This window comes from Lasioglossum baleicum, chromosome 16 (assembly GCF_051020765.1).
Source record: "Lasioglossum baleicum chromosome 16, iyLasBale1, whole genome shotgun sequence".
In the NCBI taxonomy this organism is placed as follows: Eukaryota; Metazoa; Arthropoda; class Insecta; order Hymenoptera; family Halictidae; genus Lasioglossum; species Lasioglossum baleicum.
The window spans coordinates 7,917,243-7,943,423 of NC_134944.1; the positions used below are offsets into that span (position 1 = coordinate 7,917,243).

General features: G+C 45.2%; 1 protein-coding gene across 1 annotated transcript in view; it reads right to left on the reverse strand.

The window, feature by feature from the left end:
• Positions 1–26,181, reverse strand: part of Dnr1 (E3 ubiquitin-protein ligase defense repressor 1) — a 109,533-nt gene that overhangs the window by 26,085 nt on the left and 57,267 nt on the right. Inside the window, exon 2 of the mRNA XM_076440681.1 lies at positions 2,198–2,394. Coding sequence (XP_076296796.1) covers positions 2,198–2,394 — 197 coding nt within the window. The remainder of the gene's footprint in view (positions 1–2,197; positions 2,395–26,181) is intronic.

Below are 26,181 nucleotides of genomic sequence, written 5' to 3' on the forward strand. Positions count from 1 at the left end.
GACGAATTAATTCGCGTGTGTCGGCGGCATTACTCGACTCGTCGCAGAGTTTACCCTCGCCAAGGCCAATCCGTGCGACCGCGATTAAACTCGAATTACAATTTCGATCCGTCCGAGCGATCGATCGGATACCGAATTTGCTCCCATCCAATTATCGTCAGAAATGTTCCTCAAAAAACCGCGCAAAAAAGGTAATTAAAACTAACAAGTTCTAAAATATGGAACCAAAAAATATTTGAACATCGTCGATCTTCAACCTCGTGTAATTTCGTGGAAAAAAATCGCACGGCGATAAACTCGGACTCATTTTAAAGCTTGAAGACTCTACTTTCGCACACCCTTGTTCATTTTCCTCGAACATATTTTTGCATGATGTAGCAGGCAAAGAATTGAGGACACAATTTTCTTTAAAATTTCTTCCTTAGAGTTTCTTTAAAACTCTGCAGAAATGTTAAAAAATTTATCTCGCGAGTGAATCTTCCACAGACTTCAAGATCAAACCTTCCTCTTTCGAATGAGATCTTGAAAATCGATGTACGATTTTGTTTTGGTCAAGTTGTCGACGTTTGAATGAGCTGGAGGAGCAGGTGCTGGTTAAATCAAGTAGCATCAAACGGACAAACTGTGCCACATTGAATCGTCTGTAGAAAAGCTAAAAAATGTTTCTCGTGAACAAATCTTTCACAGATTTGAAGATTGGACCTTCCTCTTCGCAACGAGATCTTAAAAATTGACGTACGATTTTTTAAAACTGTTTCATGGAAGGAAAACCAGAACCAAGTTCGATGGTGTAAAACCGATCAGCTTCCGCGTTCAAACTTTAATAAGAGGACTAAAAAAAATCGTGGGGCGATCTTTTTGGCGTCGTTGTAAAGGGGAGACATCAATCTTCGAGTTCCCGGAGGATTCACTCACCGGAAAAAATGTTCAGTGTTCCCGAACGTGGAGAAAGCGCTAATCTTTGTAGAAATTAATATAAACCATGATCTACGAAAAATGGTAGTTTCTCTACAAGAATCCTGCACGGATGTGAATTCTTGAGACCGACGATATAGTTAGAGTTCCAGGGGAGGTCCTGGCGAATCCTCGGGACCCGTCTCGAGAGTTTAGTCTTTCTCTCCGAGAGTTTCTTACTCGCGAGAGAGTCGATTCGTAGACGAGAAACATTTCGGTTCGGGGAGAACGAGGCAGAGGATAGTCGAAGCTCTCTGGTCGAATTGAAAATCGTTCCCGCGGAAAGAATCCTCCCTAACCTCGAGAGCGTAGCGCTGGGAATCGGCTCGATTCGTCGAGTACGCGATTGATCGATCGTCAAGAGGAGGCGAGGGAACCGGAGAGAGGTTTCCTCTTCGAATCGGCGAACGAGCACGTACAAAATTGCATGCCACGATCGAAGTACGGTCGCCGCGCTGATTGCGCCGCATAATATGATCGCTGAATGCACGGGGTGTCCCGTAATAAGCTTCCTGTATCTCAGAAATACCGAAAAGAACCATGAAACAACCTTCCTCCGCGAAAAATGCGAGGCGAACTTCCGGGAAAATTTGCTGATTGCGAACTCTTCCCTCCTCGGATCCTATCTCGCAGCTCCTTCCGAACGCTTTGTCGAGGTTCTTGATGATGCAACAACCGTCAGGGTTTCGCCTGATCAGCGCGGAAAATAAATCGACCAATTTTTATTTGTCGCGATTCGCTCGGGACACCCTTTGTCCACTCGTCGGATTCTTCGATCCCCGTTGAAATAGTTTTTCAACCCTTAGCGCTCGAGTGGTAACGTTGTTTCAAATATTATTTAGATATGTAGGTGCCTAATCAATTACTAAACATTTAGGTATTGTATCCACAAAATTTAAAAAGTCATTGAGTATGGGAAATATTCTAGACCGGAAGAGATGTTTAACTTTCGAGTTGAAATAGTGCAAAGGGTTAAAACTCGTAGATATTTTTCGGTTAAAATTGCTTCGGCAAAAGTCCGGCCGCCCATTCTCATTTCTTCCGCAGATTTGCCAAATATCGTGGAAAACTTGGAAAATTTCTTGCGCAACTATTGGTTCGTGACGTGAATAAAATAGCAAATTGTATGAATTTAGGGGATGGTTCCGAAGAGATCCTCGGAGGATCGAAGAAGTTAGGCTCGCGGTGGCTACAATTGTTGGAGTCTGTTTGGCAGAGGTGGTGATGAGAGTTCTGCTCTTACCTGGTGGCTTCCTGCAGCAACAGGTGAGGTGGAACCCAAAATTTCACCCTTAACGCGAACCTCAGGGGTGCAACACCGCCCCCGGTTTGCCTTTCTATGGGATTCCTCAGGTTCAGCCAGAGCTCCTCGCCTTTCGCGTTCTGGTACTTCAATCCGAAATAGTCGCACTCCTTGCTGATTCCCAAACAGTCGCACGCCTGCAAACGAAACAGTCTATTATTAGAAGTGTCGAACAGAGTCATACGAGGAACAATTAAACCAAACTTTGCAATGATAAACCTTCCCAGGACCATTGGAACCATTATAGAGCTCCTAGCAATTTTTATAGATGCTTCAGCACCTTTCGAGGACCTCTAGAATTTTTCCTGCAGACTCTACAACCTTCCTAAGATCTCTAGAATTTTTCCTGCAGACTCTAGAACCTTCCTAGGATCTCTAGAATTTTTCCTGCAGACTCTAGAACCTTTCTAGGATCTCTAGAATTTTTCCTGCAGACTCTAGAACCTTTCTAGGATCTCTAGAATTTTTCCTACAGACTCTAGAACCTTTCTAGGATCTCTATAATTTTTCCTGCAGACTCTAGAACCTTTCTAGGATCTCTAGAATTTTTCCAGCAGACTCGAGAACCTTTCTAGAATCTCTAGAATTTTTCCAGCAGACTCGAGAACCTTTCTAGAATCTCTAGAATTTTTCCTGCAGACTCTAGAACCTTTCTAGCATCTCTAGAATTTTCCTAGAATCTCTAAAATTTTCCCAAAGGTTCTAGAACTTTTCTTGGATATATAGAATTTTTTAGGACTTCTAGGACTTTTCCTGGGATCTCCAGAATTTTTCTCGGAGACCCTAGAACCTTACTAGAACTTCTACAATTTTCCCAGATTTCTCTTAGAACCATCCTAGGATTTCTAGAATTTTCCAAGGATTGCTGGAATATTTTTTAGATCCTCTAGCCCGTACCTAGGATCTATAGAAATTTTGAACAGCCTTTAGAATCTTCCTAGGGTCTCTAGAATTTTTCTAGGAACTCTAGACTTTTCCCAGAGACTCTAGAACCTTCCAAGGATATTTAGAATTTTCTTAAGTTTTCTAGAACTTTTTTTGGAACCTCGGTAATTTGTCTTAGGATTTTTTTGAATTTTTCTAGGTTATCTAGAGTTTCCCTAGAGCCTCTAGAACTTTTGTGGAACTTCTAAAACCTTTGTGGAGACTCTAAAGCCTTTGTGGAGCCTCTAGAACCTTTGTGGAGCCTCTAGAACCTTTGTGGAGCCTCTAGAACCTTTGTGGAGCCTCTAGAACCTTTGTGGAGCCTCTAGAACCTTTGTAGAGCCTCTAAAACCTTTGTAGAGTGTGATTTCTGACTTCAGTGTGAGAATTTGAGGAAAAATATTGAGTATGCGACTTAAAAAGCTGATAACAGCTGTGCTCTGTCCGAGCAAACATGACAAATAGTTACATGTTTTTCCCCGCAATAATTTACGAGAAATTTCGGATTATCGTTCGTACTTTCCAAAAGTTTGACGTTGTCGGCCAGCCGGGTAACAAGAGGTCCCGGGAACTGATCGAAACGTTTTTCCCCGGGGTCCGCCGGTGCAGTTTGTCTTGAGGGGTGATTTGTTCGCGATTCGTAGTCGCACGACGAAAAAACGCACGCCTGTGTTTGTGTATGTGTACTTCGCTCGGGAGAGTAACACGCTCGATCCGATTAATACCCTCGGAAGCCACAGACTGATTCGCGGGAAAACAGCTGCCGCGGTCGAGCAAACCGTCTAACAAATGGCCGGTAATAATTTCGAAAGTTAGCCCGAGGTCCCCATGGTGTGCGACAGGACTCCTCCGAACACTATACCACCATTACCAAGTATGCTACGCTCCTTTCTCTCCTGGGGCACCACGGGAAATCTGCCTTTCCTTGCTACGTGGTCGTATAAACATTTTCAAACATGTTCCTGTGCATTTTGTTTTGAACTTCTTAGTATTATTGATGGGCTATGAACATGCACATGTGTAAAATAGGAATTTTGTTGGTTACTATATGTCCATAAGATTGTAAATATAAACCCCAATAATTAATATATAATTTTATTCTAAGAATTGATTTCTCAGCCACTTTCGATAATCTAGCAAAAAAATGTGTGCAACGAAACTTTATCAGTATTTACACATCTACAAGCTCAGTATGTACAAATTTGGAAAAAAATTGATCGTGACAAAAAATCAAGGTCACTATAAATATATAATTTTATTTTAGAAATTCATTTTTCCGCTACTTTTAATAGTCTAGCGAAAAACTTTGTTAGACAAAACTTCAATATTTAAACATCTACAAACTCAGCATGTAAAATTACGGAAGAAGATAGTTCCTGACAAAATATCAAGGTCACCTTGACTTTTTAGACAGAAATATTCACCTTATGTCTTATGTCTCTGACTTGTGACGTACAATACCATAATTTACCCCTTTTTAGAGAGGAACAGCCCCGTGCGCCGAAGCGGTTTCGAGCCATCGACGATTTTCGATTTCCCATTTTCGCGGGGGTCGAAACAATAAGTCGGGGACCGGGATGCAGGGTTGGTCGGTCGATGGAGTCGTTAGGTGTTCGCTGGTTGGGTGGTTTTCGGGAAGAAGACGGAAAGTCGGTCACAGCCGGGTCGCGATAAGGGAAATTCGCGGCGAGAAGAGGAAGAACTGCGGACCAAGAAGCGTAAGAGAAGGAGGCCACGATAAATTCGGCGACGTCGCGGATTGCGACTGTGATTTTTGCTGGGGCCCCGGGAAAAACCTCGAATAATGGTCGAGCTGGCTAGGCGTCCTGCGTCCATTTTTCGGGGTATGTATTTCCGGTAGCGAACCAGCCCTGGGGCTCTGCCGGCGACTCTCGCGTTACACGGCGGGCTCCTCCTTTTTAATTTGTTACGGATCCCCGCACGGGCGAAGCTCGGCTATCCGGTTCCTTTTTTTCTTTTTTGCGCCCGCGACTTTATCGATGCAACCCGGGCAAAAAAGGAATATCGTGCAATATCCGAGCGAACCGGGTCACAAAGGTTTCATCAATGTTTCAAAGGCTCGACCCACCGAAAAATCGCTCGGAACGGTCTTACACGCACACGTTGCCGCGTTCGCACGATCACCGTTCACCGTTCATAGCGCAGCCTGTGCTTTTTTCCATCGGAACGACACGACGACCTATCGGTTGCAAATGGACCGATAACTGCGACGCACACCAACGAACAGCATTCGCTTTTCGGACCGTTGCGTTGCAAGAACGTCCGCGGCTCTGGGACGATCGACTAACTAAAATTTTGGAATTGAAAAACTCGCCGCGCGAAACGCCGAATACATATCCGCGAAACTTCGGAGCCTTTAACCTTCCCAGGATCAGCAAATTTTCCTCGGTGCCACTAGAATTTTTCCTGGACCCTCTAGAATTTTCTTAGTAGCTCTAGAATTTTTCCTAGTTCCTTCAAAATTTACCTGGACATTCTAGAACCCATACAAAATATTTAAAATATTTTCTAGTACCTGTAGAACCCTTCTAAGACCACCAGAATTTCTCCCAAGTTCCTTAGCACCTGCCAAAGACCTCCAGAATTTTCGTAGAGAATCTAGACCCTTCCCAATAGAATTTTCTTAGTAGCTCTAGAATTCCTAGTTTCTTCAAAATTTTTCTAGAGATTATAGAATCCATCTAAGATATTTTAACTTTTTTCTAGTACCTCCAGAACCCTCCTAAGACCTCTAGAATTTTTCCTAAGTTCCTTAGCACCTCCTAAACACTCCAGAATTTTCGCAGAGAATCTAGACCCTTCCTAACATCTTCAGAATTTTCCTGTGGCCTCTAGAATTTTTCCTGGACACTCTAGAATTTTCCTAGTACTTGTATACTAGAAATTTCCTAGAATCTCCCTCGTTATCTTTCCTAGGTACTCTAGAATTTTCCGAGAGCCTCCGGAACCTTTCACTCCTGCATAAAGATCGTCAGTCCGATAATTGCATGTACAATTTATGTACAGCAGCGTGCAATTCTGGCGTGGAGTTATTTAGGTACAAAAATGAAAACTGACTCGTATCGAAAAAATGGAGAAATTCGAACTTGAAGTGATCCAACAGTGCAGAAAAAAATACGTGAATCGCGCCGTAAGGTAGGATCGCCGGGATTCCGTTCGAGGCGAAAGGAGAGCACGATTGAAATTTCACGATGGACTAAGGTAAATAAGGAAATGGCGCTTGTTCTCTGGCCGACTTCCGGTATTCCGGTCACGTATCTGCGACGCGCGAAGCGGAGAATCCGCGCGCAGCGTAACCGCGTCTAGTATCGAAACGCGTCGGTCGCGGGAAAAGGCTTTGGGAATCTAGTTTCCGGTAAAGCCGCGGCTGCGAAACTTCGTTACCCTGTTAGACCGTAGTTTGTTCAATGGAACGGATTAAACGGAATTCCGACCGCCATTTGGATAAAAACGTGCGTTCCTACGGAATGGGAAGACGAATTCGCGGCTTCTGGAAAATTGTGCACGTTGTAGGAATGTTGTAGAGAGTCTGAGATAAATCTGGGCTTTCTTAAACTTGGTGCTAAAGGATTCACGAAAAAATACTACACATCCTATGAAGGATCTAGAGGCGCTGGGAAAATTCTAGAGACTGTAACAAGGTTCTAGAGACTATAGGGAAAGTTCTAGAGATCTCAGGAGGACTGGAGATCCTCATAAAAGTTCTACGGATTTCAGGAAAATTCTAGAGGTCCGAGAAAAAGCTCTAGAGATCTCAGGAAAATTCTAGAGGTCCTAGGGAAAGCTCTAGAGATCCCAAGAAAATTCTAGAGGTCCTAGGGAAAGCTCTAGAGATCTCAGGAAAATTCTAGAGATCCTAGGAAAATTCCGGAGGCTCTAGAGAGGTGCTATAAAATCTGGAAAAATTCTGGAGGCTCCAGGGATCTGCTGAAGGAATTCTGGGCTCAGAATTCTGCCCAGAAAATTCTGGGACACCGTTCCAAGCGCAGAGCTATCAAAGCTTCATGAAACTCGTAAGGGTTTCTTCGTAAATCATATTGCTCGCATAGTAATTTCGTCGACGGTACAGCAGGCAGCGGAGGACTGGTGTACGGTGGAAAAGCGCAGATGGTTTACTGGTCTGTTTCCCTGCGGTTTGTAAAAAAGCATAGCCGTGTGGGCGAGGGGGGGGGGGAGGGCGCAGGTCGTTTTTCGGTGGCAGTAATCTGTCGCCGTGAGGTCCAGAAATTCGCCGTGGCCAACGCAGCAACGGTTGATACCCGGTGCTCTCTCTCGTTTGTTGTCGGTGCCGCGGCGGATTAACGAGTTTATTTAATTCGACCCGGCATGGCAGAGATATTAATTTTCCCGGCACGAATGCAAATTGCTTCATTTCGGGGCGGAGAGTTGTTTTCGCTGCGGCGCGTGTGTGTCACCGTGTAAAATGTGTTTGAACGCACAGGTTGGCGCTACGTTGTGTGTTGTGCGTGAAGGAAGGCCGCACCGCGCGCGTTTCGTTTCGTTTCGGCCCGTGCTCGTTTGCCCGCGACCGTGCGCACACAGGCTACGTACATTAAACTTTTCCGATTACGCTGCCAGCCAAAAGCTTTCGCGCACACGCATACACACACACAGACACGCACGGAATGCCGCAGAGTAAAGCCGCTCGAAATACGTGCTGTTTTCGCGCGAAATTCCACCAGCTTTCGCTCTCTCCCTCAGGCCCGCTCGGTTTTTCTCAGTCTGCCCTCGCCGCTTCGTTAACGCGGATTCTTTTATTCCTACGTTCTTAAATAATCATCGACCACCGAGCATACTGTCTGCGTGAATGCGCTTCTTACGATTTATCCGCTTTCCGATCCCTGTTTAGCAGCTTAGCCTTTTTTTTCGTCTCCCTGCAGTTCGTTGTTTTTGCGAGTTTTTCCGTGGCCGCCAATCCTGGATTAGTCCTACAGACGTTCTACAAATTCGAGAGGCGGTTCGGGGTCCCTAGAAAAATTCTAGAGACTCTATCACGGTGCACGAAAATCAAGGGAAAAATTCTAGACCCTGGGAAGGTGCAAGAAAATCTATGAAAAAATTCTAGAGTCTCTATCAAGGTGCAAGAAAATCTAGGAAAAATTCTGGAAACTCTATCAAGGTGCAAGAAAATATACGAAAAATTCTGGAGATCGTAAGAATGTTCTAAAGGCCCTCGGAAAATTCTAGAGACTCTATCAAGATGCAAGAAAATCTAGGAAAAATTCTAGATACTCTATCAAGGTGCAAGAAAATCTAGGGAAAATTCTGGAGACTCTATCAAGGTGCAAGAAAATCTAGGAAAAATTCTAGAGACTCTATCAAGGTGCAAGAAAATCTAGGAAAAATTCTGGAGACTCTATCAAGGTGCAAGAAAATCTAGGAAAAATTCTAGAGACTCTATCAAGGTGCAAGAAAATGTATGAAAAATTCTGGAGACTCTATCAAGCTGCAAGAAAATCTAGGAAAAATTCTGGAGACTCTAGAAGGGTGCTACACATTTGGGCAATATTCTAGAGGTCCTAGGAAAGCTCCAGGCGCTTTATGAAAATTCAAGATACCTTAGGAAGGTTCTAGTAACATCACCAAAGAATTTCGTTGTATATCGTGCTTGCGATAAATCGCAAGATCGCCGATCGAAGAGCCGGCAAACACAAGTGTCGACCTTCCGAGAGGCCAGTGCACCGGTGCCCCGTGTTTGTAATTCCTATCGGCGCGTTTCTGCGACGCCTCTCGCGTGCGTTCGCAATAACGATCGGCTCTTTAAATATTTGCATCGCGAACAGGGCGCGGCGATACCGCGCGCAGACGATACATACTGGATACATATTGGGATTTCCACAAGAGCCCGGCGAAATTCTCGCGGCTGTCTAAGCCAGGCACGCAGGATAAAATTGTTTCGCGGGGAACAACGACCAAGCCTTTCGCTGGCGACCACCCATGCATACCATGGTCACGAACCCGGAATTCTTGGATACGAGTACCTCGGAATTCTCGAAGGTATCCCCTGGTCTGCTTCTAATAACTCGGATCCTTTCTCGATTTTCTTTTTCCACCCACGGAATTTCCCGTGACGATTCCCTCCTCTCTGGCGACGCGCAACCCTAACGAGCCGAACCTAACGAAATTTGCCGGCCAGTCCGCTTCCGGATCCGGTATTGCTCGCTTCTCGCTCGGGGAAGCTCGATTTCCTCCCTGACCGAGTGTTGGAAACTAGAGTGCGGGAAACTCGCTGTGACGCCGCCATTTTCTAAGGTGCCATTGTAAAAAAATTCATACAAGTAGCGCAATACATGCACCTTCGCGTGAGGTAATTGTTTAAAACAGAAGCCAATTAATTTTCTCAAAGAAAAATTTCTAAAGATCTGTTAACTAGACGTGACCCGTCAAAGAGGAGGACAGAGACTTTAAAAAACAATTTTTGGGAAAGAGACTGCCACTAGGGAATTTCTTAACCTCCCCCTATAAAAAAATTACTGCAAGTAGCTCAATGTGTGCTCTTTCGAACGAGGTACCTGTTTTGAAGAAGAACTCATTAATTTTTTCAGAAAAAATTTTTTAAAGATCTGTTAACGAGAGTTCACCCTTCAAAAAGAAGGGTGGAGACTTTAAAAAACAATTTTCGGGAAAGAGGCTGTCACTCGGCCACTTTTTAACTTTCCTTTACAAAAAAATTAGTACAAGTATGGCAATGTATGCACTTTCGAATGAGGTACTTGTTTTCAAAAAGGTCCGATTAATTTTTACAGAAAAAATTTCTGAATATCGTGCAGAACATAACCGCGTATCTATTATTCGTCGACTGGACCGGCACATTTTCACGGACATGATCGCAACTCCCAGCCGATTATTCCTCGGACAAGATGAAGTTTCCCCCGCGGGGAAAGAGTGTTTCGATGTTTGCCGGATGCTGGAACGACGACCGGGAACTTCGGAACTGTCGGCGTCGGAGGCAAAGTTTCCCGTCGATCTGTTTTATCGGATCGAACGAGTCGTCGGCGTCGTCGTCGGGAAATTGTTTCGCGAAACTTTTTCGGTGGATCCGCGCCAAAGAGAGAGCCTCTTCCCCGCGGTTGCGCTGCAAATAATTTCCGATTCGCCCCCACGGTGATGCGTTTTATCAACGGAATGGAATTCCCTCTCGGTCGACGAATATTCGCGGATGGAAACGTTTCGGTTTGGAAACGCGCGACAAATCACTCTTGCGCTTCGTGATCCGCGTGCGAAGTGCGGTTCACGCGGTCCTCGGAACGTCTCCAGAAGGAAATCCGTTTTCCTGGACGTTTCTGCGTTGTGCGACGGTGGATCCTTCGTAGAGGTAACGTCGGTCACTTGTAGCGAGTAGACTGCGGTTCTTTGCGTGATACACATTTTCCAGGGCCTTTAGAATTTTCCTAGAGCCACTAGACCATTGTTAGGATTTCTAGAATTTTCCTAGAACGTCTGGAAGTTATTCTGAATATTCTAGCATTTCCACGGAGCCTCTCTAAAATTTTCCTAGAGCGTCTAGAATTTTCCTGGTGATTCTAGAACATTGCTAGGATTTCTAGAATTTTCCTAGAACGTCCAAAAGTTTTTCTGAATTATCCTAGCATCTCCCGAGAGCCTCTAAAATTTTCCTAGAGCGTCTAGAATTTCCCTGTAGCTTCTACAAGATTGCTAGAATTTCTAGAATTTTCCTAGAATGTGTAGAAGTTATTCTGAATATTCTAGCATTTCCACAGAACCTCTAAAATTTTCCTAGAGCGTCTAGAGTTTGCCTGGACCCTCTAGAACATTTCTAGGATTTCTATAACTTTCCTGGAGCTCCTAGACCCTCGATGGAGTTTCTAGAGTTCTCGTAGGACCTCCGAAATTTTTCCAAGGTCTTCTAACTCCTTCCTAGAGTGTCTACAATTTTCCTGGAGGCTCTAGAAATTGTCTAAATGATGTTAACTATTCTGCAATAAAAATATGACTCGAAGGAAAGGTCCATGGAAGGGTTAACACTAAACGTACCGACCATCAAATGTGACTAATGTGTATGGTATTATAAAAATAAGATTAAATATCTCGTGCGATTTTTACTATAATATACATATACTGGAGTCAAAAAGTATGTTCATTCAATTCCCCCATGAAAACACCTTTACAATCTCAATAATTGTCAAATAAAATATCTAAAATGGGTCATTTCACGCCTCGTGGTAGGTTTAGTGTTAAAGAAGGATCGGATGTTGAGAATGAGGGATTAGACGTGAAGAATTTCGGTTGAGGAAGACAAAGGTGAAGGATGCTCGAGCATGGCCGAGGATTTGGTTGTCGGAGCGCGAAATAGGTGCCGGATCGAGCGTAATCAAGTTTCCCGAGAGCGTCGAATCGTTTTTCCTGTTTCCGCGGCAGAATGGAAGCGCGGTGACTAGGTCATGGAAGCGATAATTATTTACACCAGCGAGTCGACTCGACGGTCCCAGTAGCTCGAGGTTAGCTGAATTGGGAAGCGTCCAACAGGCTGTGTCGCAACGTGTCGCGGTGGATAGATAAAGGACCTAGATCCCGGAGATATTCCACGAGGGGAAGATGGCGTGTCCGTGTGCTCCATCTGTAACAGGCGGGTCGACATCGTTGTACCGGGGTTTCGGTTAGGTTTAGGTTATATACGCCTCTCTACCCCCCACCCACACCCCACACCTCCCTTGTTCCTCTAGGCCGACCTTGCAGCGTAACGACCCACGTTACACGTCCTCTAAATTGGCTCGCGAACATGTCTCGCCGCCAGTATAGATCGCTCGTCAAAGCAGCAGCACGCGTTGACCTTCCTCCATTTTCCTCGAACGAAACTATCGTACATCTCACAGAATTTTTGCGAACAGACGATCTGGAAATTTGGAACTTTGCAGTTGTGTTTGTCCAACCTCAAAGAACTCAACAATATTTTTTGCAACCGGATGTAGCGATCGTAGCGAAATCTGCAAAATTGACCAATTTGACGCAGGAGGACTTTTGACAATTTTTTTTAACGAGACTGGTTAACCTGGAAATTTGAAATTTTACAGGTGCGTTCGTCCATCTTTAGAGAACACAACAATATTTTTTGCGATCGGATGCAATGACCGTGTCGAAATCTGCAAAATTTAAAAATTTGACGTAGGAGGATTTTTACCAATTTGACGCAGGAGGATTTTTAACAATTTTTTTTAACGAGACTGGTTAATTTGGAAATTTGAAACTTTATAGGTGTGTTCGTTCATCTTCAGAGAACTCAACAATATTTTTTGCAACCGGATGTAGCGATCGTAGCGAAATCTGCAAAATTGACCAATTTGACGCAGGAGGACTTTTGACAATTTTTTTTAACGAGATTGGTTAACCTGGAAATTGGAAATTTTACAGGTGCGTTCGTCCATCTTTAGAGAACACAACAATATTTTTTGCGATCGGATGCAATGACCGTGTCGAAATCTGCAAAATTTAAAAATTTGACGTAGGAGGATTTTTATCAATTTGACGCAGGAGGATTTTTAACAATTTTTTTTAACGAGACTGGTTAATTTGGAAATTTGAAACTTTACAGGTGTGTTCGTTCATCTTCAGAGAACTCAACAATATTTTTTGCAACCGGATGTAGCGATCGTAGCGAAATCTGCAAAATTGACCAATTTGACGCAGGAGGACTTTTGACAATTTTTTTTAACGAGACTGGTTAACCTGGAAATTGGAAATTTTACAGGTGCGTTCGTCCATCTTCAGAGAACACAACAATATTTTTTGCGATCGGATGCAATGACCGTGTCGAAATCTGCAAAATTTAAAACTTTGACGTAGGAGGATTTTTACCAATTTGACGCAGGAGGATTTTTAACCATTTTTTTTTTAACGAGACTGGTTAACCTGGAAATTTGAAATTTTACAGGTGTGTTCGTCCATCTTTAGAGAACACAACAATATTTTTTGCAACCGGATGCAATGACCGTGTCGTAATCTGCAAAATTTATCTTTATTTTTTTAATCTGAACAATTTTTATTAACGAGGCAAGCAAAATTTACTTTTGACAATTTTTTTTTTTAACGAGACCGGTTGACAATATTTTTGAATTAATTATAAATTAAAATTATTAGAATCCGCCATTCGGACGGGTCCGGTAAACTTATTGTGACGCAAGACAATTTTACGAGATAGTAAATAATGATTTGCGTTATTAATTTCTCATTGTTCTCCGGAACGAGAACGCGAAAGATAAACAGCGGTATCCCATTTTGATAGATGATCACTGCCAACGGTGGTCCCTTTATTCTCGTCATTGTGTGTATTATATCCTTTTATCAATGGCCCCGACTGATTTTATAAATTGACAATGAATTAATTGCTGATAATGTAGACAGAGTTTCGGATATCTTCGGAGGAAAATTAATGTTTGTACGAAACGGTTGATTTTTGCCCGGTCAGAGCTGTATTTTACCGTGCGTCGTGGTCGCGGTCTCGCGATCGATACGGAATATGTAATTACCTTAATGGGACCAAAGAAAACTGTCCGAGCAGCGAACGGGATTTTCCTTGTCCGACAGAAATTACGATAATTGATTAATGGCCTCGCTAATAAATTGGAAGTCGGTTTCGATCGGATCGCTCCACCTGCTATTTTAACACGCCTGCTACTCGAGTTACTTGACCGGTCGTGACGTACTTCCAATTAAAGCCCAACCCACTCGGGACTCTAATTTCAGTATTAAAAATTACTGCCGAATTCGAAACCTTATATTATTCATCGCGCGTTAATTTCGCACATTTTTATTCTGCATTTCTGGTGAAAGTATTCGAAAGGGCTCAAATTAAAGCTGGAAGATCGCACTCAATGATAGAATCATTTAGATTCAGTAGAAATTTCGGAATAGTGTAGGAAAATTAAAAATTATGGCCGCCACTGTCCACACTCTACCTTCCCCTTCTACGACGCTATTCCCCCACGCTGCGGCCCGGTCACGTGACTCTTTCCCCTCAATTTGTGCTCACTTCGCTCATCGAATTCTAATTTCACTATTAAAAATTAGTTAGATTCACACATTTTTATTTTGCACTTCTGGTGGAAATTTTCCGAAGTTTGAGGGCTCAAATTAAAGCTGGAAGATCGCACTCAATGATAGGATCATTTAGATTCAGTAGAAATTTCGGAATAGTGTAGGAAAATTAAAAATTATGGCCGCCACTGTCCACACTCTACCTTCCCCTTCTACGACGCTATTCCCCCACGCTGCGGCCCGGTCACGTGACTCTTTCCCCTCAATTTGTGCTCACTTCGCTCATCGAATTCTAATTTCACTGTTAAAAATTAGTTAGATTCACACATTTTTATTTTGCACTTCTGGTGGAAATTTTCCAAAGTTTGAGGGCTCAAATTAAAGCTGGAAGCTCGCACTCAATGATAGGATCATTTAGATTCAGTAGAAATTTCGGAATAGTGTAGGAAAATTAAAAATTATGGCCGCCACTGTCCTCATTCTACCTTCCCCTTCTACGATGCCATTCCCCCACGCTGCGGCCCGGTCACGCGACACTTTCCCCTCAATTCTGTGGCTCGGTTCGCAGAGTGCGATGTGGAGAGAAGCCTCCCCTTACGCCACACCGAATAGAATAGGTTGTCGGGCCCCGTGCGGCCCGCGGGCCTTTAATTTGGCACCCCTCTACTGAATCAAACAACCAAACGTAATCCAAATTGTACCGTGTTTGGACTCGTTTCAACCGGAAGAACGTCGCGAATATATACGTGGAAGCCTAAGAAAATTGCCAGTTTTCAGAAAAAATCGTGCACCTCGTGCAGCAGAAATAATATTTGTGGAGACTATAGATTACCGAACAGGTTGGAAAGGTGTTCGGCGTTGGCCATCGCTGTAAGTGGATGCGACGGGTTGTTTCGCGGGGAATTCAACCGGGAAGAAGGTCCCGGGGGTGCGAGGGGGAGCGGGATGTCGCGGGTTAAGTGGTTTTGTTCGGAAACAAAGGAGGAAAAGCTACATACCCGGGAGCTTTTTGCCTTCTCTTGTCCTGGCTTCTCTTAACGACCCTCTCGAGCCGCCGGCAAAGAGCGACGGGGCTCGCCGAAGAAAGAGGAAAAGTGGAATGAAAGGGCTGCGCGCTATGACGAGAGACGAGTCGCGACGCAGTCGAAAAAGTTGCGGTACGTGCCGAAGTGGTCACCGGCTTTGCGGAACAGACGGTCGTTAAACCCTTCGCTCCTATTCCGGAACCTCTGTTATCCGAACCTGCGCCGGCTCGAACGACGAAACGATCCTCGAACTAACTGGAAGACATTTCAACTCGATTTTTCGATAGGGGTTTTTCAACGAAAAATAGCAGTCTACCGGAAACTTTCTACCGGATCGACGCGCCATGAAAATATTTCTCGGTTCTACAAAATGGCGCGTCGCAGCAGCTGCAGAACGAAACGAATGTGACCCCAAGGGGTTGCGACGTAAAGCCGATACCTTTACACGGATTTTTTTGTGTTTCGAAAAATAGTGTGGTCGTTTCGAGAAGTTCACAGATTTTTCGGTTCCGCAAAATGTCGGAGACAAATGTTCCCCTCGAGGGGTTGCGACATGAAAATGGAAGTTGTCGAACCTTTTTTTGTTCGGAGATAATGGAAGAGTCGATCGAAGAGCTTTCTCGAACAGTGTACACGTTTTTCTGTAGAAAATGGCTGCTACGGATGTTCCACAAACGCGTGGCCGCTCGAGGGGCTTCGAACTGCGGAGGGTGCGAAAGTTCTCGCAGCATTTGCGATCGTGACAGCATTAGGTTCGTCGAGGGTCAAGTATCCGAGCACCTTGGGGAAGGTTTTCGAGAGTCTCGAAGCGCCGGGAAAACTTCGGTGCTCGACCAGTTCGAACAACTGCGCGGAATAAACGCCGTGCCGCGTCGAAACTTCGATCGGAGACTAATTAGTTTTTTCACTTCGAACGGAAAATCTCGGTTAGACAAGTCGGGTGGTCCGTAGGGGAGGGGGGAAGTCTTGGCGAAGAGAGCGTTTTTCTTTTGGCCGCGTTCGTTTTCCGGGTGGTTCGAGAGTCGACGATGCAGGGCGGTGAATGCACGCTTCGAAACACACGGCCGAGCGGAAGAGGTCGGTGAAAAGGAGTCGAAAAGGAGTCGATAAGGGAGTCGAGAGGAAACTGGAAAAGCTCGGGAGAGAAAAGCGAGGTGCGAGCACGGTGGCGGGCGCGCTGGTTTATGCGACGAAACAGGTACTCGACCGGAAATACGATAGCGTTCCTCCTCCCGCCGTTTCTTCGACGTCGCCTGGCGTTTCCCCTCGGCCCGAGTTCAATAAGTATCGACTTTGCATTTAGTAGTGCATCGATACGGCTCGTTTCTTGGCTGCGAACGCCGACCTGGCTGCCGCAACATGCTCGCTGTATTTCACGCGAGAGGAAATTCGCTACGCGATCAACGTTGCGCCATTTGCATCCCCGCGGAACCCACCAGTATCTTCAACTCTGGGGAATTTAGAGCGACCCCGCAGAATCATCCCAGCACCTCTAAAATATTTCCTATATTCTGCTGCGTCTATCTACGATTTCCAGAATTTTCCTGAAGCCTCTAGAACCTTCCCAGGATTTTCAGAATTTTTCCGGAGCTTTTAGAAGCTTCCTAGGACATTTGGAATTTTTCTTTGATCTTCCAGCAATTTTTTTAGTGTCTCTAGCATTGTCCTACAGCCACTAGAACCTTTCTAGGTTTTTGCTAAATCCGTTAACAACCTTCCTAGGATCTTTAGAATTTGTCCAGAACCTCTACAATCTTCCTCAAATTGCTAGACCTTTTCTAGAGCATCTAGAATTTTTCCTGCATCTTGTAGCACCTTCCTAGAGTCTCAAGAATTTTCCTGGGCCACCCAGACGCTTCCTACGATATCTAAAATTTTCCTGAAGCAACTAAAACCTTTCTAGAACATCTAGAATTTTATCCAAATCCTTTAGCACCTTCCTAGAATCTCCAGAATTCTTCCAAGATTTTCTTGCACCTTCCTAGAGTCTCCAAAATTTTCCGAGAGTCTCTGAAATTTTCCGAGGGCCTCTAGAACATTCCTACGATATGTCGAATTTTTCTAGAGCATTGAAAACCTCCCTAAGATATCCTAAATTTTGCTAACCCAGATCTAGAGCTTTCCTAGGACCTCTAGAATATTACTCAAATCCTTCAGCACCATCCTAGAATCCTCAGAATTTTTCTGGAGCGTCTAGAATTTTTCCAACATCGTGTAGCACCTTTCTAGAGCTTCTAAAGATTTTCCAGAACCTTCCTACGACTTCTATCTCATCATTGTCTCTTTCGCTGTCACCTTTGAAAAATGCGACTTCACGATCTTCCTACGAACGCAGTGGGAGAGGAAGATCGACAGAGGAGAGATTGGTTGCCAGGGTCGTACAGGGCACAGGTCCTTTGACTCGCAGAAAGCCGATTAATCGATTTCATAAGACTGCAAAGTTATTCCCGCGCCGACAAGGCTGTAAGAGGATTCGAATTTGCATAATCCGAGCGCGGCCGAAAGGATTCGCATTCTCGCTGGAAGGTCAAAGATCCGTGAACGTGTCTGACGCGTTTCAATGAGGATCAGAGACCTGGTTCGAAACAGTTTCGAAATCGTTTCTCTTTCCCTTCTCTCTCTCTCTCTCTCCTCTCTTTCGCGAATATCCAACCGAGGAACCAGCGCTGATATAACCGGGACCGTCGCCGTTACTATCGTTGACTGGTCGCTTTAATTACGCGTCCAGCCCCGCAATATCCGAACAATAGAAGTTGCCCGCTGGTCGAAGGCGAGGTGAAGAGGGAAACACATATACAGAGAGAGAGAATTCCATTGAACGTGGCGAAGCGCGTTCCGGCCGAGCTTTCGGCGTGTATTAATTATCCCGTCTAATCACCATGGCAATTACGCAATGATCCGCGAACCCTTCCCGCGCCGCATTCTCCGTAATCATGCCAACGGTCGGTGCGTTTGCACGCGCGACACGTTCCGTTCGTCGACAACCCTCTAATTTACCGACGGAACCGCTCCTAAGGGCTTCAACATAATATTTCAAGATTCTCCGGCTTGTTGCACCGCCTCCGCGATACATCAGATCCTGTTTGCCTTGCGACGTGCCGCCGAACTGCGGATTTTAGGCGTACAGAACAAGAATTAAAATGTTCTAGTTTTTTGGACCAACACTTTCGACTAAACAAAACAAGAATGAAAATATTATAGTTTTTTGGACCAGTACTTTGGACTCAACAGAACAAGAATTAAAATGTTCTAGCTTTTTGGACCAACACTTTGGACTCGCCAGAACAAGAATTAAAATGTTCTAGTTTTTTGGACCGACACCTTGGACTCAACAGAACAAGAATTAAAATATTCGAATCTATTGAACCAGCACTTTGGACTCAACAAAACAAGAATGAAAATATTCGAATCGTTTGGACCAACACCTTGGACTCAACAGAATAAGAATTAAAATATTCTAGCTTTTTGGACCAACACTTTGGACTCAACAGAACAAGAATTAAAATATTCTAATTTTTTGGACTCGACAGAACAAGAATTAAAGTATTCTAATTTTTTGGACTCAACAGAACAAGAATTAAAGTATTTTAATTTTTTCGACCAATACTTTGGACTCAATAGAACAAGAATTAAAATATTCTAGTATTTTGGACCAACAGTTTGAACTCAACAGTACGAAAATTTAAATATTCGAATATTTTGTACTCAACAGAACAAGAATTAAATGTGCTCATTTTTTGGACCAACACTTTGGAGTCAACAGAACGGAAATTAAAGTATATAATCTTCTTGATCAACCCTCGCTATCCTCACTTGAAGAATAAATTTAATGAAACAATTTATATCGGGATTAGGCCGCGGATCTCTAAGCAAAATGAAAATTTTGTGCATTGACTGTGGGAAGCAGGACTAAAATAAAAATTAGTTTCATCCCTTAATGACTTTGTTTCATTGAAAACAACATTATGATATCCTCGAATTTTCTTCATAATTTCTTCATAAATGCATAAAGATCCGCAGTCTAGTCGGGAAAAACTCCAAAAAATTGTACGAACCCCTTCGTAATCCAATACGGGTACTAAACTACTGAACATACATACATATATCAGTTCAGATCCCTGACACGATGAAGGGGTTGAGGACACATGTTTTCGGAAGCGTGTTTAGGAGTACACAAGGTAATTTTTCAAGACCGGTCAAGCGACGGACCTGTCGAAGCAGCGTTTCGATCGAGTCACGGCTCAAAGAGCGCGAACTGTGAAAACCTCTCGCACGAGCGGCGACAAAGAGCGTCAGTTTATCAAGAGTTGCTGTGCTCCAGGCTCATCGTCGCGTCATGTCCACCCCTGTCGAGCAAGTTTCGAAGTGAAACCGACCGCGTAATTTCCGGGACGCCGGTCCCCCGATGAAATTTCGCGAGGAAAAGAACCGAAACGACCTTTCCTCTTTTCTTTGCACGGGCGACAAGCCCCTCCGAGCTGAATCATTTCAGCCAGGGTGAACCCAAACAATTAGAACACTTGATTCGGTTCTTCGAATTATTCAAAATGGGACCTAGCCAATGCGACAGCTCACACGTTCGATCGTGAACGTACACAGTAAATCCTCTATAAACTCAAAAATGCCGTACAAATTTTTAAATGTGTTTTCACAACATTCACAAAAAATTGGTCGATGTCCAACAAGGATCTCGAAAATCGGCTAGCTCTATCGGGGACGGTTCCGGGGGCGGTATCGGCCTCCCTGTCGCAAATAAATTCGCTTCCGGCGGAGGTAAGCGGATCAGGATCGAAACGGAAGAAAGAACGAATACTTGGACGACCGAAGATCGAACATCCGGCGCGTGGGATCTCCCAAAGGGGATTTCACACTTCGAAGATGATCTACAAGCTTCCTCGCTTCCTCGGTTCCTCGGCTTATCCCGCTTTCTCCCCATTCCCGCGATGGAATCGTTAATTTTTTTCCGCCTCGAGCCACTCCGATAAACAGGAAAGAAGAGCGAGAGAGAGAGAGAGAGAGAGAGAGAGAGAGAGAGAGAGAGAGAACGAACGATCGAAAAAGAGATTCTTGTCGATCGACGAGGAATTTATTCTACAGAATTCCCTTTGGCCGAAGAAATTCGGAAGAAGTTCCGAAGCTCGAAAGTTTCCTTGGTCCCGGACACGACTAGCCGAGAAAAGTTCCGAATTCGAATTTCCCGCGCACGGGACAAGCTTCTTGTTGAATGCGTCTCGAGCTGAATTACTTGGACGCTGTAGAACCGAGTTTGAAGCTCGTGGGAGTCGTTTGAAAGGATTTACTCGAGTCGTCCAGGAAAATTGATTTAATTAGTAACAACTGGAGCTGCGAGGCAAACGAGTTCTGCACTAGAATCTGTACCTGACACTCTTACCAGGTTTATTTCCGTATTAAAGGCTACATTTTTACTTAAAAAGAATCACAATCAAATGTAAAAACAGAATACAATTGAGTATTACTCGATTTTTCGCTCCGCCGAGAGTCGAGGGCCACGAGGCCGCGCCCAGGCCCCGCCCACCGAGCCAGACCACGCCCACTCCATGCAGAAACCGCGAGCAGTTCTCGGATTCTAACCTCCTGCAGAAATACACTTTTCTCCTCTCCTGTCAGCCGTCTCGAAACACGTCACGGAAGTTCATTAGCACCGACAGAGGCGACGGTTTTTTCATTTCCCCGTGTAAGCAACTGTCGGGTCGCTTTTGACGTAATCCCGATATTTGCATCGCCGCGGAGCTTCGGAGGCGACCGAAGAGGGGTCGATTGGGAGACGCGATGAATACGGAAATGAAAGCGTACCGAGATGTCGCCGGAAAAAAACGGTCGGAGGGAAAGAGCGGAGGGGACAAAAAAAGATGGGACGAGTAACGGTCGATCTTGCGAGGTGGAAACTAGTACCGAATTTACATTAACGAAATAGAGACAGGACTATCGATTCCCGATCGTGGCCGGGGGAAAGAATAGAGCCGGAAGGGGCGGGGAAAGGGGGAGGATAAATCGAGACGGCACAACGGCAATCCAGTTAATTGAAACCGAGGTGTACTCCTGTGAATCCGTTCTTCCCCGGCCCCGAAATATAACGAAAGTTGTTGAAACATCGACGCGGGTCTGCTGCGACGCTCCAGGTTAATTGAAATTATTAATTAATGTGGGAGCGGGAGTCTGCTCTCCAGATTCGTGACACCTGGGACACGATCGACTACGGAGAAAAGCTATTTTCTATCAGGCTTGCTTCTTTCATAAAATTCTTCTAGAGATTTATTCTTAAAAATTAAAATAATGTTTATGTGTTCTGAAAAAATTCTTGTAGACCCTCGCCTGCTAAGCTTCGATACAGCTTTGTCCAGAGTAGCCAGTTTAAGACTTGTCTGCCCACTCCAGCTCCCCCTTCTAAGACGGTCTTCCCCCACGCTTCCGTCACGGCCCGCCCACGGCCGCGTCACGTGACTGACCCGGCACTGGCAGAGAGGGGGTAACTGTTTCAATTGGAGTCAATCCCCAGGCGACTCTACGATATCTGTCGCGATCTGGTTCGAGCAACGCAGCCCGGGAGAGCGGAGCGATAGATTCTCGGTTTTCAGTGGTTCCCAGCCGTGTCACGTGACTTCCCCGGTACTGGCAGAGAGGGGGTAACTGTTTCAATTGGAGTCAATCCCCAGGCGACTCTACGATATCTATCGCGATCAGGTTCGAGCAACGCAGCGTGGAAGAGCGCAAGATCTAAACGGCGTTCAGCGGCCTCGCGAGCGGAGGATCCTCGGTTTTCAGTGGTTCCCAGCCGTGTCACGTGACTTCCTCGGTACTGGCAGAGAGGGGGTAACTGTTTCAATTGGAGTCAATGCCCAGGCGACTCTACGATATCTATCGCGATCAGGTTCGAGCAACGCAGCTTGGAAGAGCGCAAGATCTAAACGGCGTTCAGCGGCCTCGCGAGCGGAGGATCCTCGGTTCCCGGTGGTTCCCGAAGCGATATCGTCGGGATCAGATTTTCATCTCGCGGAGCACACTTGGGTCAAGAGGACTCTCTTCCCCGGCGCATCTTTTCCTTCTAGATCGCTCCGCTTGCTTCCCAGAGACAAACGTTCCGCTTCTAACCGCTCCGTCAACGCTCCGCACCGCTCTGCACCGCTCCGCACGGCGAAATTGCACCCAGGGTGGAAGAGAGCACTCGTGCGGCCCTGCGAGGAGCGGAGAGGACACTTGAAAATCGTGGAATAGTGAGCGAACCTCGGGTAATTTCTTCGCGGAGAAAATAATCCTTGAGAAGTTTATGGAGGCCGGTGCTTTGTCGATCGAGGAGGAAGTAACTGTGTTCCTATCCATGGCGAACGCGCGAGAGTCAATAAAACCGTCGACCATGCGGGAATCGATCGGCATTGTTGGACCCAAACGATCCCCGCACGACAAACACCCGCTTTTTCGAGCTTTTCTGCCGAGTACTTCTACCTTGCCCAGGAAATTTCAAATAAATCGCAAGATCCGGATGGCACTTCCCTCCCCACCTCTCTCTCTCTCTCCCTCTCTGTGTCTTTCTTCTTATCTGGACGTTGTTCTCGCTGTTCCGGCTCGCACCGGGAACCGGAAATCGGACTTCTAGTCGCCACGTGTGACCAGAGACGGAATAACGTTCCGAGGAGCTGAAGAACCTGCGATTCAACATACTAGATAGAGGCAGCTCTGTGTTTATAGAACAGACTAGCCTGTACCAACTTCCGCTTGCGAGTTTCCTCTTTACTGGACGCGGAGATTTCGTGCACTTACCACGAAAATCGACCGAACACGCTGAATTGTAGAAACATTTTAAAAATTTAAATATATGTAAATGTTATACTAATATTTTCGATTTATTGCAATGGTTGACACTCGGTCTACGAGGCGATTTGTTGAGATTATTTAACAAAATCTTTCTTTCGGTATGCAAGTTATAAAAAAGGTGGCTGAAAATTTGGATAGACACGTTGTTGCGTGTGATTTTGGTGAAAAAATATAATTTCGCGTGGTGAGGTGTAACAATTAATATTTAAATATTTTTCTTCTCCTAGACGCACAGTCTCTTTTTAAAATTTGTTTTTTAATATTGCATTTGTCATACAGTTCTGAGCTATGTTTAAAGTTTCAAGTCTCTAGCTCATCGGGGAGCAGTTTAAAATTCGATTGCAAGATTTGACGCATACAACAACGACACGGCAAGCTAATACGAGCGTATTAATAAATAAAAATCGTACTAAATTCTGTTGAATTTAATAATAAATTTTTATAAGCCACGAATGCATAAAGATCCGCAGTCTAATAATAACTGTTTCAAAAATCGTACCGTACGACTGCAGTTTGAGACGTTAGAAGCATTAATTTACGAGATAAAGTGTAAAAAGATTTTCGAAATGGCGTGCGTTTATCCAGTGTGTTGATCCAGACCTCCTCAGTCTGGCTGGGAAATGGTTTTCCCTGAATTTCCGTAGGCGCTTCACGTGGAAGAGTGGTAATGCCTGTAACCGCTGAAATAAATGATAGTGCGCGGGGGGTTAAGTACGAGTCGGGCCAGAGGGCTTCGATGCAAAGCGACGGGTGCGACGAATCGAAGAAAACGGGAGCGGACAGGCGTAGGAAAGACCCGACCCAGAAGAAGCATCCCCGAAGGAACAAAAGGGTTGCGCGCGAAGGTTTGTTGGCCCCAGCCGTGCTGCTTAAGCTGGCGTTTTCCAACTAACGCGATCACCAGAGCAAGCTCCCCTCGGTAGTGGCGCGCTTTACGCGGATAAAGGTAACGAGAGTGCACACGTGGGAGTCCTCTTATCCGCTGGTTACATCGAGAATCGCCTCCTTACAATCGCTAACACGCGCATGACCCGGAAATGAAGCAGGCCTTGACTGTGCACGAGTTCATTTGAACTTGACACTGGTGTCTGCTTGCTGACGGTTCTAACGCGAGACATTATACAATAATTGAATAATTAATGGAAATCTATACGCCAGTAGAACTATTACTTCGTGGTAACGCGCCTCGTGGATACTTCGGAGTCGGAGCGGTGAAGCCACGCCCACCGAGAGGCCACGCCTGCACTCTACAAAGTAAATTCTTTTCAAATCTCCCTCCTCTATTTTCTAAGTAAAAGAAGCTTTGTCTACTCGCAAGACAGTGCCTCTCGGTCCCTGTGGAATCGGGAGCAACAAAGTCACGCCTACTGGAAGACCACGCCTATATTCTGGGGAGCCAAGTAAATTCTGTATAGGAGATCCTTGGTCTCTTTCTCTATTAGGTAGAAGTGTTGAGCATGTTACTCGTCCTTGCGACCACTGTGTGTGGAATGGAATCTTTTGACTCCTGTGACACGCCCACGAGAAAGCCAAACCTGCATTTCACACGAGCACGGTACAGTTTGTTCAGAGAGACCTATTTTATGCTCTATGGAAAATTGAAAGGAGCAAGACTCTGTCTCTTGGGGTTTGATATGCTGATAGGTACGAAGCCACACCTACCAAGAGACCACGCCTCTATATAATGAAAGTAAGATACTCTGATTAATCCACTCCCCTTTTCTAGTCAAGTTGCTAGTCGATGCAAGTGTCCTTTGATCAAGGGCGGTATCTCTCGACTCCTTCGGAATGGGGAGCAACGAAGCCACGCCTATCTTTAGGATCAGCCACGCCTGCTCTTTGAGGATTTTGAATTTGATCTGCTGCTGGCTAAAAGTATTAAAATTCTCTGTGTCTCCCGTGGCACGTTTCCTGAACGAGCTCCTGGGCCCGTTCGGAGGATTTATCAGCGAAGTTACCGAGCGCAGTCTACCTTAAAACAAAGGGGCTTTAGCCGAAACTCTTGGAGACCCAGGATTTTGACCTGGTAAGCCGGTAAGTGCCCTTTCGTCAAGAGATTTGCCAAATACGAGCTAGTGCATTGAACACAACAGGTTCCACTTGTCGAACCCCGCCACGAACCAACGCATTTTTAATGCTTTGATCGTTGAATGCATTGCACGCTTCCTGCTTTTATTCTTTGATAATTCGGTTGCACTGTCGAGTTCCCAGGATTATCATAGTGTGAATGTGAGCAGTCGCGACGATTACGTCTCTGTTTGCATTAGCAAACACCCGGCAACGACGCGACGGCACGGAGGCAGAAATCCGCGATGGAAAGCCGGCGTTTGAAGCGATTTGTCTCGATCATCGATCCATCGATTCCCCCGCTATCCATCTCTCGCTGTTTGCTGGGAATTCGCGTTCGGATTCGCGCGCTTGTCCACCTCGTAATTCACGGCTTATTGTGCGCGACGAAGAGGCAAGCATGCCACGCCGCGGAACGCTTGCCATCCGAACCATAATCTTCACTAAAATTAACTTTCAGAGCAGTAATGCTCTTAGGCTTCTCCGCGACTCTATTCTCGGCCGCTGATTTATCCGATCACCACCGCCCACTTTCTCCGCGGTGTTCGCAACCGGCGAGTACGAACTAGAAAATTCAATAGCAAGGGCTGGCAACTTCGAGCGGAGCAAGTCTGCCGAAAGTAAATAGACTGGTGGCGCGACGGTTCCCGAAAACGTCATTGGACTACTCTGATTCATTTGCGGTGAAGACACTTTGATTATCGCCTGAACTCGGAGAGGTCTTGCAAAAATTGTTGTTGTATTCTCTGAAGGTGGGTAAACAGGTCTGTAAAGTTTGAAGATGCCGGGATCACTAGTTGAGTTCAGAAAAATTGCCCAACCTCTGGGATTAAGATCGTTTCTGAAGCTTCCAGTCGAGATACCCTAATTCTGCATGCAAATTCTGATAGGATCATGACGTCCTCTTACAAAAAATGTTATTGCCTTCTCTGAAGATGGGTAAACAGGTCTGCAAAGTTTAGAATTTCCAGACTGACTACTCTCGTTCAGAAAAATTCCCGAAGATCGCCTAGCCTCGGATTAAGATCGTTTCTGAAGCTTCCACTTCGAGTAACCTAATTCTGC